The sequence below is a fragment of the Trichoderma citrinoviride genome (assembly GCF_003025115.1).
Source record: "Trichoderma citrinoviride strain TUCIM 6016 unplaced genomic scaffold BBK36scaffold_3, whole genome shotgun sequence".
In the NCBI taxonomy this organism is placed as follows: Eukaryota; Fungi; Ascomycota; class Sordariomycetes; order Hypocreales; family Hypocreaceae; genus Trichoderma; species Trichoderma citrinoviride.
Window position 1 is genome coordinate 1,156,012 of NW_020194711.1, and position 17,880 is coordinate 1,173,891.

The following is a 17,880-nucleotide window of genomic DNA, read 5'->3' on the forward strand; positions in this document are numbered from 1 at the left end:
GTGGTTGCTTCTAGATTCCCCTTCAAACGTGTGCGGTTTTGTCGTATCGGCCACGTTCTCAGGGTTGCGAGATACGACGCAACTTTCCCCAGGGCTTCTTAATCAAGTACATTCAAGTTGTATTTGACCCAGCTGGGGACTCACCTATTTGTAGAGGTACACGCATGCGTTAATATAGCTGCTTGACAAAGAAGCGTGATAATGGATCCGATTGCATTGTCCACGACAAAGATCCCCTGCAGTAGATCAGCGTCAAGCGCGCTTCTGCATGGAGGTCGTTAGCCTGGCTTCGACTTTTAGCAAGCCGGCAGGGCAACTTGAGCGCACGAATGAATTTAATAGAGCCGTGGGCTCCTAAAAGCGACAGGGCAGAGGCGAGAAGAAACGACCAACGGCCAACGGCGTGAGCGGCAGGGTATGGGTGAGATGCAGGCTACAAGTGGACGTCTGTTGAGGCTGAAAGCAACGGCTCGCGTTTTTGCACATCCTTAAACCCGAGTGCCCATGCGGAACGCTACGTGTAGTGGTTTGGATCGTATCTACGGATACAGACGGTGACTCGCTCATGATTCGAGTACAGAATACCAACTCGACCTGCATGAGGCATGCTGCTGTTGGTCCTGACCAACAATCAACATGAATGGTGGGCGTCATTCGTTCAAGTTGCTTGGTGAAGCCATCTACTACTAAGATGGTTGACACTGTAATTTCATGTTGCGGCCATAGCATGTAGGTGCACTGGACGGCATTTGCAGGGGCTACTGCACCTGCAGTGCAGGCCCCCAGCGCTGTTAGCCCACAATTACTCAGCACTGCAATCCCTGCAAGGTACATACATGTACCTGGACAGTCACATCTCGCTAGAACAACACGACGAAGCGAGTTGCAAACGACGGCTGCTTCTGGTTTTGCCACGACGAGATCCTGGTCGATGCTTCTGATATCATACAAGTAGTACTGTAGTATGATGAAACTGCTGCGGATCTCTTGATCCGTACGAACTGCAGACGATGACACATCATCGCCTACCTACCTTCGCTGCATCAAGCATCACACAGTGAAGCGAACTGTATACACACCTGCTACTGTACTGCAGGTATTCCGCAGGGGAAAAACGAGGCCCCGCCAATTACTAATGCGCAAGCCCTGGCGACTGGAGCTGGGACGCCTCTCCTCTCAAGCATCTCCATCACTGACCAACTCGTCCCCACGAACCACCCCCCTCGTCTCGTGCAAATACCTGGAATAGCCTGCATCATCTCCCTGACCCCGTCGATCGCCCCCGCGTCCAGACTCCGAGATAATTCCTCACCGGTCTCACTAATTTTTCAACGACTGCACTACAGTACAACACAGCTGTGCTTGGGCTTCGAAACCTCTCTGTGTCGTCTGCTCTCGTCCAGCCGCCACCGCCGTCAAACCCTCCTCATCAAGACATCCATATCCTGCTCGTCCACAGACCGCAATGGCTGCCGCCGCCCTGGACAATGCCAACCCAACCATTCTGAGCGCCTCGCAGCTCCCAACCCGGCAGAAGCGGTCCGCCCCGCGCAATGGGCCCGACTGTAGATACTCGGACCTGATCTTCGCCAAGCCCTCCTACCTGTCTCGGCCCTTCTTGCAAGACGATGATATCCGGTATCAGGATGACACAGCGGCGGCAGTGCCCTGGTCCCGCCTCGGTGCCGGCTCAGGAGCTGCCGACGAGGACCGTCTATCAGCCGAGCCCATCGACGAGCAAGAGATCTACGGTATGATTTGAGACCCCCAATCCAGCTCTACCTACTCTGATTGCCTACCAACCTACCCTACCTACCCGATCCTTGAATCGATTTCTGCCTAAATGATGCACTTCTTGATCCGTGCGTGCGTCTACATCATCTTCTCCCTTCAGCTTTGGTCGGCGTTTTGAAGTCAGGACCGATGCACCAATTCCCTGGCATGCCCAACCCCATTCCGTCAATATCATGACACCGGTGTTGTCTGGGAAGGCAGCAAGCTCCAGCTGCTTACTTTGCTGGGCTTCAGTTGCCAACCAGCGACAAGCAATATCCCCTGTGCATATCGAATGAAGAGCTATTCTCATTCGTCTCATACTCGAGCAATTTCATCTTCAGTTGCCCCCCTGAACACTCGACTACTTGTTTCAACTCCCTCTCCCTATAGCACAACCTACTGCTGGCAGAGTTTGGCAGTGCTAATATCCATATCCAGATCTCATCTCCAACATAACTGATCCGGAACATCCCGTCTCATTGGGCCAACTGTCTGTTGTCAACCTCCCAGACATTCACATCTCTCCCTCTCCCGCCCTTGGAGTTCCAAGCCCGAACACAATCGTTCATGTCACCGTCGAACTTACTCCTACCGTCACCCACTGCTCTCTTGCTACCGTGCTTGGGCTTGGCGTGAGGGTCCGGCTCGAGCAGGTGCTGCCCCCGAACTACCGCGTCGAAGTCATCTGCAAAGAGAACAGCCATAGCCAGGACGATCAAGTGAACAAACAGCTCAGCGACAAGGAGCGTGTCGCAGCCGCTCTTGAGAATGACTCGCTGCGAAGTGTTCTGGACAAGATGCTGGAGTCATGCATAGAGAATTGAATTGCTCAACCTCAAAAGAAGACGAAAAGCACCAATCGAGACTGCTGCGTGCTGCGCAGGGCCAGGGCTTCTTTTCTGGTGCCCAATCTGTCAAGACAGTTCTGGGCTTGTTGGTATCTCAACTCCACATACCAAATGTCTGTGATATCACCTCGTTCCAGTAGGCAGGTGCGCTGCGCTTTCTCAGCGTATACTATCAGGCCATCCATACCAACTTTCCATGGAGCTACATGATCAGTACCTAGCCTCTTTGATAAAGAAAGCTTCGATCTCAGTGGGAGGTCATGCATGTATCGCCACTATCATCCCAAGGAGCAGTCGCAGGAAGGGGTGCTGCTGCCGCTACCCCGGTATCTTTAGCAGTACTACGTGCCGCGTCGAGTAGCAGCGTCATATTCGCCGACCTTGAACATGAACCCCCACGAAGAGCAGTTGGAAGCGAACTATGACAACAGGGGAAGCTAGTTGAATTCACGAGAATCCTTCGCAAACGTTTCCAAAGGGTGGTGCTTTGATCTGTGTTTTGTCTGTGCGCTCTGTCGACTGGTGTGAGGTTCATAGAGCAGGGTCAGCCGTTCGGAGTATCGGTCTTCCGGACTGATGAGAATCATACCTTGTCGTTCACTCGTTAGGGTGTCCTTCAGCCGGTTTTCAGTCCTCCAGACAGAAGCCTCTTGAGCTGTCTGTTCGGGCTAATCAAGCTTTGAACAAGGCGTGGAAATCTACGGAGCATATATCCCGGAATCCAAGACTTCTTCGTCCTTGATTCCCTGATTTACATGTGCAATCTCGCCATGGTTGTGAGCGCCAATTGGTCAATACAAGTACGAATACAAACAACCGATTACTACCCTGGGCATCATGCATACATAGTCTGGATCGCAGTGGTGTTGAACAAGGGTACGAGCATATGATGAGATCTGTGGAAGTCGCCGAAGCCAATCTCAAAGCATCTACACTTCTCTCCCTCCTGACCAGTCATTGTCCAACCTGCACAGCTCTCTTCATCCCTAACAGAAGCTCCGAACCACGAAATACCTCGTCTGCATCAAGGTCTTGCGAGCTTTTTTGTTAGTCTGACGCATCGAGACATTAGTTGCCGATCTGATGGCCTCTAATGCCAGTATGGCTCAAGTCCACGATGAACGTGCCAGCAGTGCGACCAGATCGTCCACGCGGTAAATAGTACAATACTGGTAACACGTCAGCTCACTCTTGCTGCATGTCTCGAACAAACCATTGCCGGGTTCATGAAGCTATTCCGCACAAAGCACATCGTATATGTACGTGTGGACAGGAAACACCACAAACGTCGTCAAACTCGATCCAGCAAGGACAAAGGAAGGCCATCGCGGTAGAAACAGGTCTAGCGGGATTGACAAGGCGGTGAGCCCCTGTCACAGAGAGACTTGGCCTGACCTGTCAACTTTCTTGAATCATGTCACGCACCTTGGCGGCAGACCAGACATTGTCAAGTCATACCTTTGACTTTTGCAGTACAAGTTCATATTACGAAATGAATGACTACCTACTTCATGTAACAAATAACAGGGCGAATGTTTTGGGAATACGAAGTAGAAAAGGCAGAGATGATAGGGGAAAAGTAATGGGACCCAACCAATAGTAGTTGTACAAGAACATACGACACAAGATGTATGGCAATGGATATCCGCATGTTACAAGCAGTATCAATGGACCAGTACCAGTTGTAGAAGCCGTTGGTCGGGTTCCCCTGCGTGTAAATGCCCGTACTGCTCAGAATGACTGCATCATTGATGCTTAATCCATTTATCCCACAAAAGCTCTCCACGATCATCGCCACTACTGCCAGTCAAGTGCACCCCATGATGGCCAGATCAAGAAGAAACAAAACATGGCGAGCTTGAGGCTAAGCTCCATGTAGCCACAGAGCTCGCTCTCTCTGCCCCCTTGCTCAGCTCTTCGCCAAGGACGATACAGTAAGATAAAGTTGAAGGGGCATGGGGCTCACCTTGGAGAGCCTCTTTTAACGGCTATCACAGGTCATTCTTCCACCAGTAATGATGGATAGCTTCACTAGCGAAATGACGAGTATTGTCACATTTGATATGTAAAAGAGTTGGTGGACTCTGGTTGATGTTTTTTGTCTGGTCTCTATTATAATTGGAACCTCAGCGTTCGCGCTGAAGCACTTGATATATACATTTACATCACTTGACGCCTCTCTTTGCTGCCTCCCTGAACAGCATTGCATGTCCAACCTCGCCTTTCTTCTAAGCTCTGCCTGAAACGAACTTGTATCAAATCCCATCTGGCATCCGGTAACAAAGCCGCTGAAAGTTTACACATCGCCGAGCATACCGCTCTCCATCAGGCTCTGGTAAAACTCGGGCTCCAGGAACGTCTTGACGCTGACGTCCTCGCTGAGACCCTTGCGCCGCCTCGTCTTGAGCACAAAGTCTCTGGCCGTGGCCTGCGCCGAGGCTGGCTGCAGCGGCCTCGTGACTTGGTCTCTGTCGAGCGGATCGCCGGGCACAATGTTCCAGCTGTCAAACACCAGGCTGACCATGGACCCGCCCTGGGTCTTGATGCGCAGGTCCGTCTCGAAACCAAAGCTGTCGATGACGGGGATGAGACCGTTTACGCGGTATAGGGGTGTGCCGGCGACGGGGCCGTCGGAGAGGACGTGGCCTCGGCGTCGGGCGAGCACGTTGTAGACTTCCATGTATGAGTCCTCGGGGCCCGTGACGGACACGGCATACACGGGCTCCATAAGACGCGGAGAGGCCATGAGGAAGGACGAGTAGCAGGCTCGGCGAGAAGTGGGAATGATTTGGCCACCGCCGCGGAAAATGGCCTCGTTAGCCAGGACTACATCTGTGACCTTGAATTTGGTATTGCGGATGGCTATCAGAACAATGTTAGTAATTTGCCACGATACTAAAACTGAGGCTGGAAGAGGGAAACGGTTTGGTAGGACGTACGCTCTTCGCAGAGGGGACCTTCACGGGTAGCCCAACTAAAGCCCTGTCTGATGGATTCCTTGACAGTACTCAGCAGTTTCTTGTCGACCTGATATGACAAAGAGACCGCCGTTAGTAGACTATTCAAAACTTGACGAGTGGAACTCAACGGATTGGCTTACCTCTGTAGGCAGGGTGTCGTCTTGAAGAATGTTTGGCCCCATCTCGTCAGGGCCAAAAGCCCAAATGCTTCTGGCCGCCAACTTGTCCCAGCCGTGCTTCTCTTCAAAGAACTTGGCCGTTTTCCGCACAGGATCACGTATCCTGACAGCACCCGTCTCGATGTCTGTGGAAATGCCCTTCTCCAGCTGCTCGGCCACCATGGTGATTTTGTTCTTCTTGTTCGGCGTGATGGCGTAGCACTTTGTCGCCGACGTCTCCACCACCGTCTCGCAGAACCTTGTGACTGGATCTGATACCTTGATGTCCATGTCGGCATATAGGCGCCGCAAATCATGCAGGACACAGTCCATGTACAGCTCTCCGGTGCCCAAGATGATGTGCTCTCCGGATTCCTCGACTTTGGTGCTGATCAGGGGGTATGATTTCTGAACTTTGCGGAGTCCGTCAAGCATCTTGGGCAGCTCGGAAGGATTGATGGGCTCGACGGCCACTTTGAGGACAGACTCTGTAAAGTGAGTCACGGGCTTGAAGATGAATGCATCTTCATCGTCCTCCAGCTTGGGAGGCACAATTGTGGCAGATTTGACAATGGAGTTGTCTACGCCTCCCAGGAGTACCATGTTACCGGCGGGAACGCCGTCTGTGGGAACGTTGTACCGTGATTCTGCGATGAATACCTCGCCAATGGAAGCCATTGTCATATCTTCTTCGTCGTCGAGAGAATATCCCTCGCCAAGAACTCGCACGGCAGCACCAGGCCGAGCAGTGCCGCTCAGAACACGACCAAAGGAGTAGAAGCTCTTCGCATCCGAGGTGTTGAAAAGCTTTGTAACATGGACCACCAGAGGGCCGTCCTGATTACATGTCCTCATTGACTCTGCAACCTTTGTATCCAAGGGGCCGGTGTAGTATCGCTCCAACAAGCGCTGTGCGCCTTCCGATGGCGATGGAACGTGCTTCACCACCATGTCGACGAAGCCTGTTGAAGGACCAAAGAACTGTTCGCATACGAGCTTGAGGATGACGTTTGCGTCAGCCTTGTATTGAGATGGCTTCAGCTCGATGCCGAGCGAAGCCAAGACCAGCTTCAGCTGTTCTGGACTGTCGCTGATGGAGTGTGTGAAGATCTTGTAGATGGGTTCTAGAATGAAATGGACAAAGGATCTCGCAGATCTGTCCTCGGCCGGTTTGCGGGTGAAATTCCGCTTCTTAGGGTTATAGTAGACATCTCCCCACAGCCGCTTGGCAAAGTCGTCTGCGTTGATGTCGCCATAGGTATCTGTATACATCTTAGCAAAGGAGGGCAGCGTGAAGCACCATCCCATGTCCGTGCAGGCAAACAGAACGTTGCCCTTCTCGGGACTGAGCCGCTTGGAAGCTGCCTTGGTGGGCACAGTGTTAGCGATGACGGTGTTGACCTCTTCCACAACGTGCTTGAGCTTGAAGTAGGCGTCCTTGGGGGGCAGCTTCAGCTCCAGGATCAGACGATCCATCTTGTTGATGATGAGGGTCAGGGGAATGTCCTCCAGGACAGCGTGCTTGATGATCTGCTCCGTGTTGACCTGGACACCCTCAACCACATCCACGACCAGACACACGCCATCCACCAGCCGGAAAGCCGCGGCCACTTCATCGACGAAGTTGACGTGGCCAGGGGTGTCGATGATGTGGAAGAGGTGCGACTTCCCCTTGGTGCTCTGAAGGACAAGACTCATCGGTGCAGCCTTGATAGAGACTCCTCGCTCCCGCTCTAGCGTGTGCACGTCGGTGTATCGCAGGGCCTCATCACGCTTCTTTCCGACCCTCCGGTCCAGCCTGTCGGCGATGTCATGGGTCTCCATCACAAGCATGTCCATAAACGCCGTCTTTCCATGGTGCAGGTGGCCTGCCAGCGCAACGTTCCTTGTCTGGTCGGGGAAGTTCATCAAGTCGGCCATGAACTCGCGGTCGAAGAAGACGGGGGGCAGATCAACCTCCTCGATGTTGAACTTCTTCTGCTCGACCGGCGCAATGATGGGTTCTGACAAGGGCTGCGCATCTTCCTCTTCTACTCGCGTCTCGACGTCGGCACCGTACACCTGCTCGGCCGTGGGATAATACTGCTTGTCTTCGTGGAGGATGACGGCGTTCGAAGGTCCATCTGTTCGGAGAGTGGGCGCAATCAGCCATCTGTGACGTGGTGTCCCTGACCCTGATATGCCAGGACTTGCTTACCATCGAGCTCCATAAGCTCCTGTCCGGCGACACTATGCGCCTCCTCCTGCTCGTCGTCGTAGGCATAGTCGCCCGCCTGATCTCCAGCCTCGGATGCTGCCTCAGACTCAACCTCCTCCCCAATGAAGTTTCCGAACCTAACAAAGCGAGCTTGTCAGCAGCTAGATCACAGCCAGATATGCTCTGCAGTGTACACCAAGACTTACTCATCGTAGAGGTCATCCATTTTGCCGTCGGTCTGGTCCAAAAGCCAAGGTCAATGGCGGGCGACGAGTTCAAGATGCTCGAGGCTTCAAGACACGGGTATCGTCGCAAGTCGCGTGTATGAAGTAATCCTAGCTCTGGCTAACCCGACCGCCTGCCTCGTGCTAAAAACGGGTCCCTGCTAACTTTTTTCTCTGCAGGCATCTGCTTGGACGGAGGTGTCACGTGGAGATATGCAAGGCTGAAGCTTATCGTTGCTTATCTTACCTTAGGTAAACATCAACTGCTCGCCATCAGGCACGAAGTATCAGTTACTACTTTCTGGCGTACCTGTCAGCAGCGATGGTGGGGTGTTGCTTGCTTCTGTGAGCGAAGCTGGTAAAAACCGACTCGGGACTTGTTCGTATTTCTCCGTTTCCGTTGTAAACGTTCGTTTATTACATGCGCTTCGCTTCCAGCCAGGCTGCATCAAGGTCAATGGAGATGACATGCATCGGTTGTCTTCTAATACCTACATAGTACATATCGACCATTGGTTTTCTCGGCGATATAACATGAAATGGGATCGGAAGGATTGAATAATCGCCTGCAGGTTGGTTTGCACTCTGACCTGACTGCCGTGTTTACGGATACGGATACGGCGAGAGCCGAGGCTCGCATCTGCTAGCGTAATCGCGTGGGACTTCAAGTCAATGTCATCCCGATGGCAAGACGGATATCAGTGTGCTCGTATCCGTACCGTTTGATGGATTGACAGCCTTGAAAACTGATGCAATCAATTGAATTTATCAGCAAATTCAAGGATGCTCAAGATCGTGGATTCCAAGCCGTCACTTGTAGAATGAAGCCAATCACCCATCATAATGCTTCTGGTCCAACCTGTACCAAACTTTCTGCCCAACATGGCAAAGCTCGAGGTACCAGGTACGAGCTCAAGGGCCCCATAGAGGGGTCCCCCAGAGGCCGAACCACGGCCACTAAGGAAAGGAATTGCCCCTCTACGCCGCCTCTCGGCTTCACTGATCAGGGACCATCACTGTTATCAATCTGGTCAAGACGAAGCCCAGCGTTGCACCCATTGATCAATTGTCCCGGTCCCTGGACATCCCTGATAGTAATAGTAGTATCGACCGTCTCCATCAGCCATCCAGCCTTGCTCCTGTGGTCCATAATTGTTCCCATACGTAACTTTCCTTTGTCCGAGTACGCCTCCCAAGGCTGTCATCACTCAATCGCTGCCACATCTGTTGGGCTGCACTAGTATATAAACCCCATTGGTGGCGCTCTCCATCTTTTTTGCTGTCCTTCATCTCTCCATAGCCACTCCCATCTTCTTCTTCTTCCCCCCTATTCACACCAATTCCAGCCTCACTTTCGTCCTTCAATTCCTCCAATCCTCCTTCAAGATGTCTGGTCTTCCTCCCGTCTACATTGTCTCAGCCGCCAGAACCCCCGTGGGTTCATTCTTGGGGTAAGAGATGGCATTGCCCTCGCCTCTTATTAACACGTTACAACTGATGCTAACTTGTTCGATCCAGCTCCCTCTCCGGCCTGAGTGCCACGCAGCTTGGTGCCGCCGCTATCAAAGGCACGCTTCGTCCCATCATTACCGCTCTCCCAAGACTCGAATGCTAACAACGCTCCAGGAGCTGTTGAGCGCTCTGGCGTCAAGCCCGAAGACGTCGAGGAGGTCTTCTTTGGCAATGTCCTCTCCGCCAAGTAAGAAAACACGCGAAGCCGATTCCCAGAGCGATCGATCAATTAGTCAAAACAAATACTTATACTCCATTTCCTTTAGCTTGGGCCAGGCTCCCGCCCGCCAGGCCGCCATCGCCGCCGGCCTCCCCAAGAACGTCGTCACCACCACCGTCAACAAGGTCTGCGCCTCGTCCCTGAAGGCCGTCATCCTCGGTGCCCAAAACATCATGCTGGGCGTCAACCACGTCGTCGTCGCTGCCGGTGCCGAGTCCATGTCCAACACCCCCCACTACCTGCCCAACCTCCGCAACGGCGCCAAGTACGGCGACCAGACTCTCGTCGACGGCGTCCTCAAGGACGGTCTGACCGACTCGTTCAAGAAGGAGCACATGGGTCTTCAGGGCGAGCTGTGTGCCGACGAGCACAGCATCAGCCGTGAGGCTCAGGATGAATACGCCATCAACTCCTACAAGAGGGCTCAGGCTGCCACCGAGGCCGGTCTCTTCAAGGAGATTGTGCCCGTGGAGGTCCCTGGCGGCCGAGGCAAGCCCAACGTCGTCATTGACAAGGATGAGGAGGTCAAGAACCTCAACGAGGCCAAGCTCAAGTCCATGCGCCCCGCCTTCAAGCCTGATGGCTCCATCACCGCTCCCAACGCCGCTCCCCTGAACGACGGTGCCGCTGCCGTCGTTCTTGTCTCTGAGGCTAAGCTCAAGGAGCTCGGCCTCAAGCCCATTGCCAAGATCCTCGGCTGGGGCGATGCCGAGCGTGAGCCCGAGCGATTCACAATTGCTCCCGCTCTGGCCATCCCCAAGGCCATCAAGCACGCCGGCTTGACGCCCGAGGACGTCGACTACTACGAGATCAACGAGGCCTTCTCCGTCGTGGCCCTCGCCAACCTGCAGCTCCTCAACCTCACCCCCGAGAAGGTCAACGTCTTTGGTGGCTCAGTCGCCATTGGCCACCCCCTGGGTGCTTCCGGTGCCCGTATCCTGTCTACCCTGACCTCCGTCCTGGCGGAGAAGAAGGGCAAGATTGGTGTTGCCGGTATCTGCAACGGCGGTGGCGGTGCCTCCGCCCTGGTTATCGAGAACCTGCAGTGACTTGCTGCATCTGCGCCAGCCTCCGGACTGGAGGCGTCGAAATTATAAAAACCTTTACGAATACATGAGTACCTTGAAATCTGCAAGCGAGGTAGGAGAGAGAAAAAAAAAAAGCCTTGATTGAGCGAAGAAAATTAGATCTCCCACAACATATACTGCCAACCATTATGTGAAGGCTTGGCTGGACTGGAGTTGGAATATATACATAGGAAAATAATGAAACAGAATAAACAAATATCCGAAATTACGCCTACATGGCTTCTCATGGCAGTAGTCTTCACAATGTATTGAAGCCAAGTCATCATCTCAGAAACAAATTTTGATCAATTGATCCTTCACTTAGGTACCTACTATCTCAGTACTTGGGTTATGTGAGGGGAGCTACCTGTACTTAAAAAAAATCAAATAATACCAACGTAACAACCTGAAAAGGAAGAAAGAGGAGAAATACGAAACAACAAGAGAAGAGTCCGCTTCAAAATGAAATTACCCAGCACAGAGCCCAAGTCTTCATCAAACATTCCACTTCCAACAGGCCCTCATCGTGCTCGGATTCGTGTGCCCTTGCCATCAACTTGCCGCCTGCTGTACTTTTTGTGCGTTGTGTGAGGTTCGATGCAGGATATGCTTCTTTTTCGTGTCCTCACTGGGAGAAGAGGAGACTTTGCAAACCAGGGTGAACACGTTCGAAGCATGAAAAGGCAAAAAAAGGTGCAACCCAATTCCGCTCGAAGTATGCCCGCGCAATCTTTCTTTTCCAAAGAGGAGAGAAAGATGGAAACAAAAAGGACGGGTTAAGAAATAAGATCGTCATTCAAACAAAGCAAGAGTGAGGTCCGTTTCCTCTGATCCCTAGTCCATATCCACATCCTCATTCGAAGCCGGCGGAGGGATGCCTTCGTCCATCCACTTGCGGAAATTCTTGTTCTGTTCTTGAACCTCCTCGGGGCTCATATCCTTGGCCCAGACCGGGTTGTGGATCATCTTCTCAGAAAACTTGAGCTCGCGGTAGTTGCTCAGCGCCTTGATGAACTTCTCGCGATGCTCACGCTGTTCCTTGGTCTTTGGTGCCTGATCGTAGACAAAATACTCAGAAGTGCCTGGGGCCCAGATCATCTTGGAACTCTTAAGACAGATGCTGACCGTGAGGTCCTCTTTGTACGACACAGGCTTGGGGATGGCGTCCTCGTCCGACTCGGAGTCTCCGGAGGGCAAGTTGCGAGTGAGAACGACTTTCCGCAGCTTGGCTCGAGGAACACCTTCTGTAGGCTCCACTCGAACATAAGACGAGATGTAGTACTGCCATTTGTCACGCGTCTGCATTTCGTCCATGTAGAACGTTGTCTCGTCTCGCTGGAGCCATCGAACTGTGGCTTCCGATTTCTGAGGGAACTAGGATCGAGTGTCAGCAGACTGAGAACGGGAGCAGTGCAGTACATGGTGTTTTGCAAACTTACCCAGCAAATGACAAACAGGTCGCCATCCTTGACACACTTCTCGGCGAATTTTCGGGCACTGATTTCTGTCTGATAGCTCGTCTCTTCCCTCTCCCGGTTGAGGAGATACTGCTGGATGAGATCCGGCGTCTTCTCCTTCGCATCGAGGCTCTTGCATGTCAACGCCAGGCGGCAGAGGGTCTTGAGCAGATCTTGAATAGTATACAGCTTCCAGCCGTTCTTCAGATAATAGTGCCGCATAACATCTTGGTATCGATTCTCGTCAACGTCACCGGTAATGTAGTCCTCGATGAGCTCAAGAGTCTTGGGCCAGAACTTGGCAGGCTCGTCGTTGGGGTCGAAGAAGGTCATGTGGTTCTCTGTGAAGCCAAGGTCCCTGGCAGGCTTGGGCTTGTTGAGACGCTCAATCTCAGCCGCAACGGCCTCCTTGCTGTCTTTGATATCCAGGAGTCGCGAGTATAGCGTCTGAAAGATGCTGAAGAAGACAAAGATGGTCTGATTACAGAAGAAGTTGTACCATGGGCGAGTGAAGAAGCCATCTGCCTTGAGCTCGCCATCGGCGTCCAAGAGGCCGTTATCGCTATCTCCGACGACAACAGGCTTGGGAATGGTGGGCATCCATCGCTCATTCGACACTTCGGGAACGGCAGTGTCGTCGTTGGCATCGGCCATCTCTTCTTCGTTGGCCGATCCGACCTCTGGGGTCGTCTCCTTGCTTCCAGAAGCAGCGCTGTCCTCTTTCTGATTCCGTGGTTTGCTACCGTTTCGGCCAGGGTCGAGGACCCCTCTAAGGAGATCGCCCTTCTTTCCATTGCGGCGACTACGGCCGTTAGTCAGCTCAGCTGGCGTCTGGTCTTCAATCTCCTCTTCGCCCGAGTCAGGCTGCATCTTTGGGATTCTCTCCTGAACCACATCCTCGGGAAGGTCGAAGAAGGTGGGGACAAACGTCTCGAAGAAATCCAAAATACGTTCCTTCTCCTGGCCGCTGTGCTGCCCGTTATGCATGCTATAGAGCATCATCAGACGCAAAAGGTCGAGCACAACTTCCTTGTCCTTGAAGTCCCAGACAAACTGGTGGCGAGGAGCTTTGCCCTTGAGAATGCGCTCGCGGCGTTGCTCCTCATGCTTTGTCTTGATGACATCGATCAGATGCTTCGCCGTCAAGTTCCTCTTATCGGTTGACTTAACCAAGATGCCCATGTGATCCAAGCTCTTGAGGTGCATGTTGTGTGTTTGCGCATGCCACACCTTTTCCCACTCTCGCTGCGAGAAACGCCATTCCTCATCCTTTTGCTTCATACGAGCCAGAAGGACGGGGATGACATCGAAGGGATGAGTATACATGTCGTTGACGACATCAATACCGCGCTCTCCGTAGATCTTCTTGCAAATGCGCTTGAAGATGGAAGTGCTCTGGCCAGCAAGAGCCGAAGGCATATGGAACGCCTCCCTTTCAGCTGGGGACATCGCAAGCATTTGTTGAGCGATGGGCTCAAGAAGCTGGATGCACTTGAGGTTTGCTTCGATGTTGAAGTCGTAGTCATGGCGCTCCTCTTCGATGCGATGGAGGCCCTCTTCGAATTGATTCTTTCGGTGAGCGACGAAGCCGGAGTCTTCACTGGCCCAAGTAGGGTGCGAAGCCCAGTCGTCGTTCAAGACCGAATTGCAGAGCTCATCGCGGCCACTGCAAGGCTTGAGACGCTCCTATTATGATATGTTAGCCGACTGAAATTTAGAAAGTGATAGTGGTGCTTCGAGTGGTATTGCTTACTCTCTTTGGCAAAAGGCGATAGCTTGGGCCATATCCGCGGCAGTTGCTCAGGGAGACCTTCTCAACCGGGGGCGCAGGCCTGTTATCGATGACAACATCCTGAGATTCGACACCAACAAAGGCCTTCCAAAAGCTCATCAATTCCGGGCTGGCGCCGATGAAGAGGGCACCTTTGTGGTACAGAGTGTTCTTGTCAATGATGTTCTGGCTAAACAGATTGCAAAGCTTGAGGAACTCGTTCATCGAAGACCGATTGCTGAGGTACTTCTTGACCCGCTCAAAGAAGGCAATCTCCTCCTGATTTGACGTTGCAGGAGAACGAGGAGGGTAAGGTTCAGGCATGACCGGTGTGAGGGTGGGTTCAATGGCAGCGCCATCTCCGCTGCCTCTAACATGGCTGAGCTTTGGCCGCTTGCTGCCATTGATGTTTTGGGGAGGGAGACGTGCCGACGACGTCGGGGGTTCAGCAAGGAGAGCACCGGGCGTAGGAGTTTGCTTATCAGTGCGTGGTCGCTTCTTGTTGTCCTTTGCCGCACTGACTGGTGGTGGAAAGCTTCCCAAGGGGGGCATCTTCTGCCCATCCCTCATCCCGGGTTGAGGTGTGTGGCTTGAGCCAGCGGCGGCACCGTCGTCCTGACGGCCAGGAGGCGCCCTGGCCTGACCGGCAGATTCCGGCAAAAACTGCTTGAAATCTTCCAGGAGATCAGGTGCCGAGTTGAAGAGAGTAGTCACTTGAGCATACACATCCTGAATTGGCTTTTGCTCTCTCTGATAAGTCTGGAGAATCTCGAGGAACTGCTTGTAGATTTCTGGCTTGTCTTGGAAGCGGTTCTACAGGAGATTCCAATTAGCGCAGCGCACAAGGAGGCGGATGAGCTGCGAGAAACTTACTTTGATCTTGTTCACGTAGCTGATAGCGTGGTTGAATTCAACTGGGCCACGGCGTTCCATGTTGGCGGGATTGGCAGCCCCGCCGTTGACTGCACCTGGGCCAGAGGCAGGCATGGGAGTATGAGCACTCCGGGAGTTTGGTCCGCCGGGAGGGCCACCGCTTCCTGGTATCTGAGGGGGGTTACGCTGCTGATGACCTCCTGGGCCATCAAACGCGCCGCCTTGGGTCGCGGCTTGCACAAACAGGTTCGCACCATTTTGAACGGGAGTGCTGAATGCAGCCTCCGGGCTCTCAATACTGTGCTGAGGCCTCTGTTGCCATTGGCCTCCTCGCTCGGGGAAAAGAGGCTGGCCACCCACGGCCAGTCCATGGCCATCAGGCTGAGGCCCTCGCCCAGCGATGGACTGAACTGTAGTTCCCATTGGGGTAGTGACTCTGATGGTATTCGGATCATTGCCAGCGCCGCACTCTATCCGATATCCAGGCGGTAGGAAGGTGTTGAACCCCTGAATCAGGTTTGGGTGTCCTGCGAAGAGTTCAGAGACGCGGTTGATAACTCCCGGCGTGTCGATGCTAAGTATATGTTAGTGTCTGGAACCTGCGAAAAACCCAGAGTTTACGTACGCCTGGCTTTTGAAGTCTTTCATGATATCCAGGAAGCGGTTGTAGACGTCAGGCTGGTCGTGAAATTGTACTTTGACTTGGTCAAGGTAGGTCAGGGCATCCTAGAAGATCAAGCTCGTTAGCAATCAGCCAGCAGATGTGACAAAAATTGATAGGATTTCACGGCACATGAAAGTAGTGGTAGAAACCCCAAAGCCTGGCGTCATCGCGGCAGGCCATAATCAAGCGTTCACCGCCACCGACAAACGCCGTGACTACATCTCGCGCCCCAGTTGGAAAATCCAAGAAGGCTCGAGTTTGGAGCGCGACAGGGTCAATGACACTTGTCAAAGGGCGACCAGAAGGCAGTGTGATAACCACCGCAGGGCACTGCTGAAAACCATCCATGTCCACAGGGGGGGTTGCGTTCGCGCTCTTGTTTGTGTTTCGTAGAATGATGGTATACTGAAAGAAAGGGGAGAAGAGAACCCAAGCGTCTATGGGAACAGCTTTGCTGGAGAGCAATGAATGCGGTGGAAAAAAGAGTGAATACGGGAAGGGAATGTTGTATGATGCGAAAGGCAATGAAGAAGAGGAGAAGGAGAAGGAAAAGCATTGAAAGGGAAACTGAGCGAGAGAGAGAGAGAGAGAGAGAGACCAGAGTCAACAGGCGTAAGGTTTGGGGCTTAGGTGAATCACATCTGGACTGTGTCGCCCAAGGACTGGCGGCTGGCTGCCAGTTGCCCACACGGTCCCGCAGACTGCAGCCTCGAACTCACTTTGAAATGACTTCCAGAAGAAAGCAAAAGCACGCGCTAACCAGAAAGAAAAGTTTCCGAAACTCACATTCAGAATAGGCTGCTGGCCCTGTGTGATGCCGCCTGGCATCTGGTGCCCGCCAGGAGCTACGCCAACCATCGTGGCGTTTTGTTGGCCTCCCCGACCGCCTTCCTGTGGGTGCTGAGGCTGTAGGGGTCCCCCAAAGATTCCGCCGCCGGGCGCAGCTTGCGCACCGTTCGGAGGAGGTTGTGTATGAGAAATCGAGGCAAACATCTGGTGTTGGCCGTTGGCACCGCCGGGGCCGCCGTGCTGGATCGGCCGCGCGTGCTCGCTCTGTAGAGGTCCGCCAAAGGAGCCCATGGGGCCCGGAGGAGCGCCGAGGGAAATGGGAGGCGCGTTGCCGTTGTGGTTCGCGAGCAGACCTCCGGGGCTGTGGATGGCGCCCGAGATCCGCGAGGCCACCGGCTGGTGGATTGGTATGGAGCCCGCGCTGCTCTGGTGCGGTGCCGGAGGGTAGCGGTCGCTGTCTCGTTCTCGTTCGCGCTCTCTCTCTCGTTCTTGGTCGCGGCGAGCCATCTCTTCGTGCTGTTGGATGGCGCGATGCCGCTCGTCCATTTCGCGCTCCCGATCGTAGGGCGCGCCGCCACCGTGGCCGTGGAGATTTTGACTGTTCATGCTGATCTGTCGAGGGCGGGTGTACAATTAGCAGAGTTCAAGAGAATAACCAGAGACTTTTTCTTCTTTTTATTTTTTTCTTCGAGCGACGCTGCGAAGCCATGGGAATTTTGCCAACGACGACAGCTTCGTTGCCGGAGCTTTGCCCGTGGACGCTCCCAGCCGGCTCAGGAGATGGTTCGGAGGGCTGTCTGTGTCGCGCCGAAGCACCAACAGGAAAATCGACTTACAGCTTGTGGGCACAGCTGAGCCGGTGTGCTCCTACATGGAATCCGCGTCCCAAAACAAGACTGCGGCCAAGGGGATCAGAGGCGCGGCAGATGCTGCTGGTCGGTCTCGCAACAGCCTGCTGGGCACACAAATCTGGACGCTCTGCAAACCTGGAGAGCTCCGAACCGAGAGGGTGACGAGATCTGACGGCCATCGCCTGGTCTTGCCGCGGAGGACTCTGCATCACGTGCTGATAAGCGCTTTGGGGCGGAATTGGCTTTCACTGCCGAAGCGGGAGGGCGCCGGATCATTGTTTGTCCCTTATCTGATTGCCGGCACAGCGGAATTCGGAGACGGCGGCGCGTCATGATATCATGCAGCCCACCAGATTTGCTAGCAGAAAATGGTAATGAAGCTAGCAGAGCCGAGAATGAGGTCGACCAAATAAGACCTATGCAGCAGGGAATTTTCGGGAAAAGAATAGGCGCAGAGATAGATACTATCATACGGACTGCTACCATATTCACTACCTGAGGTAAAGCTGATGT

At 53.4% G+C, this 17,880-nt stretch overlaps 4 protein-coding genes across 4 annotated transcripts; 2 read left to right on the top strand and 2 right to left on the bottom strand.

Annotated features, from left to right (window-relative positions):
• Positions 1 to 1,465: 1,465 nt before the first annotated feature.
• On the top strand, positions 1,466 to 2,600 carry BBK36DRAFT_1112384 (hypothetical protein; the record flags this gene model as incomplete). Its single annotated transcript, XM_024889802.1, has 3 exons — positions 1,466 to 1,663; positions 1,727 to 1,751; positions 2,215 to 2,600. The coding sequence occupies 3 exons, from the start codon at positions 1,466 to 1,468 to the stop codon at positions 2,598 to 2,600; spliced, it is 609 nt and encodes a 202-aa protein (XP_024752085.1).
• Positions 2,601 to 4,920: 2,320 nt separating this feature from the next.
• Positions 4,921 to 8,407, bottom strand: BBK36DRAFT_1134548 (P-loop containing nucleoside triphosphate hydrolase protein; the record flags this gene model as incomplete). Its single annotated transcript, XM_024892346.1, is given in 6 exon segments — positions 4,921 to 5,484; positions 5,551 to 5,553; positions 5,565 to 5,651; positions 5,725 to 7,865; positions 7,940 to 8,076; positions 8,146 to 8,407. 6 exon segments carry the CDS (start codon positions 8,163 to 8,165, stop codon positions 4,921 to 4,923), a joined length of 2,952 nt encoding a protein of 983 aa, XP_024752086.1. The 5' UTR covers positions 8,166 to 8,407.
• A 1,142-nt stretch (positions 8,408 to 9,549) lies between these two features.
• BBK36DRAFT_1166657 (thiolase) lies at positions 9,550 to 10,944 on the top strand (the record flags this gene model as incomplete). The annotated part of the gene is made up of 4 exons (XM_024894944.1): positions 9,550 to 9,614; positions 9,682 to 9,731; positions 9,790 to 9,862; positions 9,942 to 10,944. 4 exons carry the CDS (start codon positions 9,550 to 9,552, stop codon positions 10,942 to 10,944), a joined length of 1,191 nt encoding a protein of 396 aa, XP_024752087.1.
• An 852-nt stretch (positions 10,945 to 11,796) lies between these two features.
• BBK36DRAFT_1191862 (hypothetical protein) lies at positions 11,797 to 17,122 on the bottom strand (the record flags this gene model as incomplete). Its single annotated transcript, XM_024896740.1, has 6 exons — positions 11,797 to 12,336; positions 12,402 to 14,105; positions 14,173 to 15,003; positions 15,064 to 15,637; positions 15,689 to 15,789; positions 16,514 to 17,122. The coding sequence occupies 6 exons, from the start codon at positions 17,120 to 17,122 to the stop codon at positions 11,797 to 11,799; spliced, it is 4,359 nt and encodes a 1,452-aa protein (XP_024752088.1).
• Positions 17,123 to 17,880: the final 758 nt, after the last annotated feature.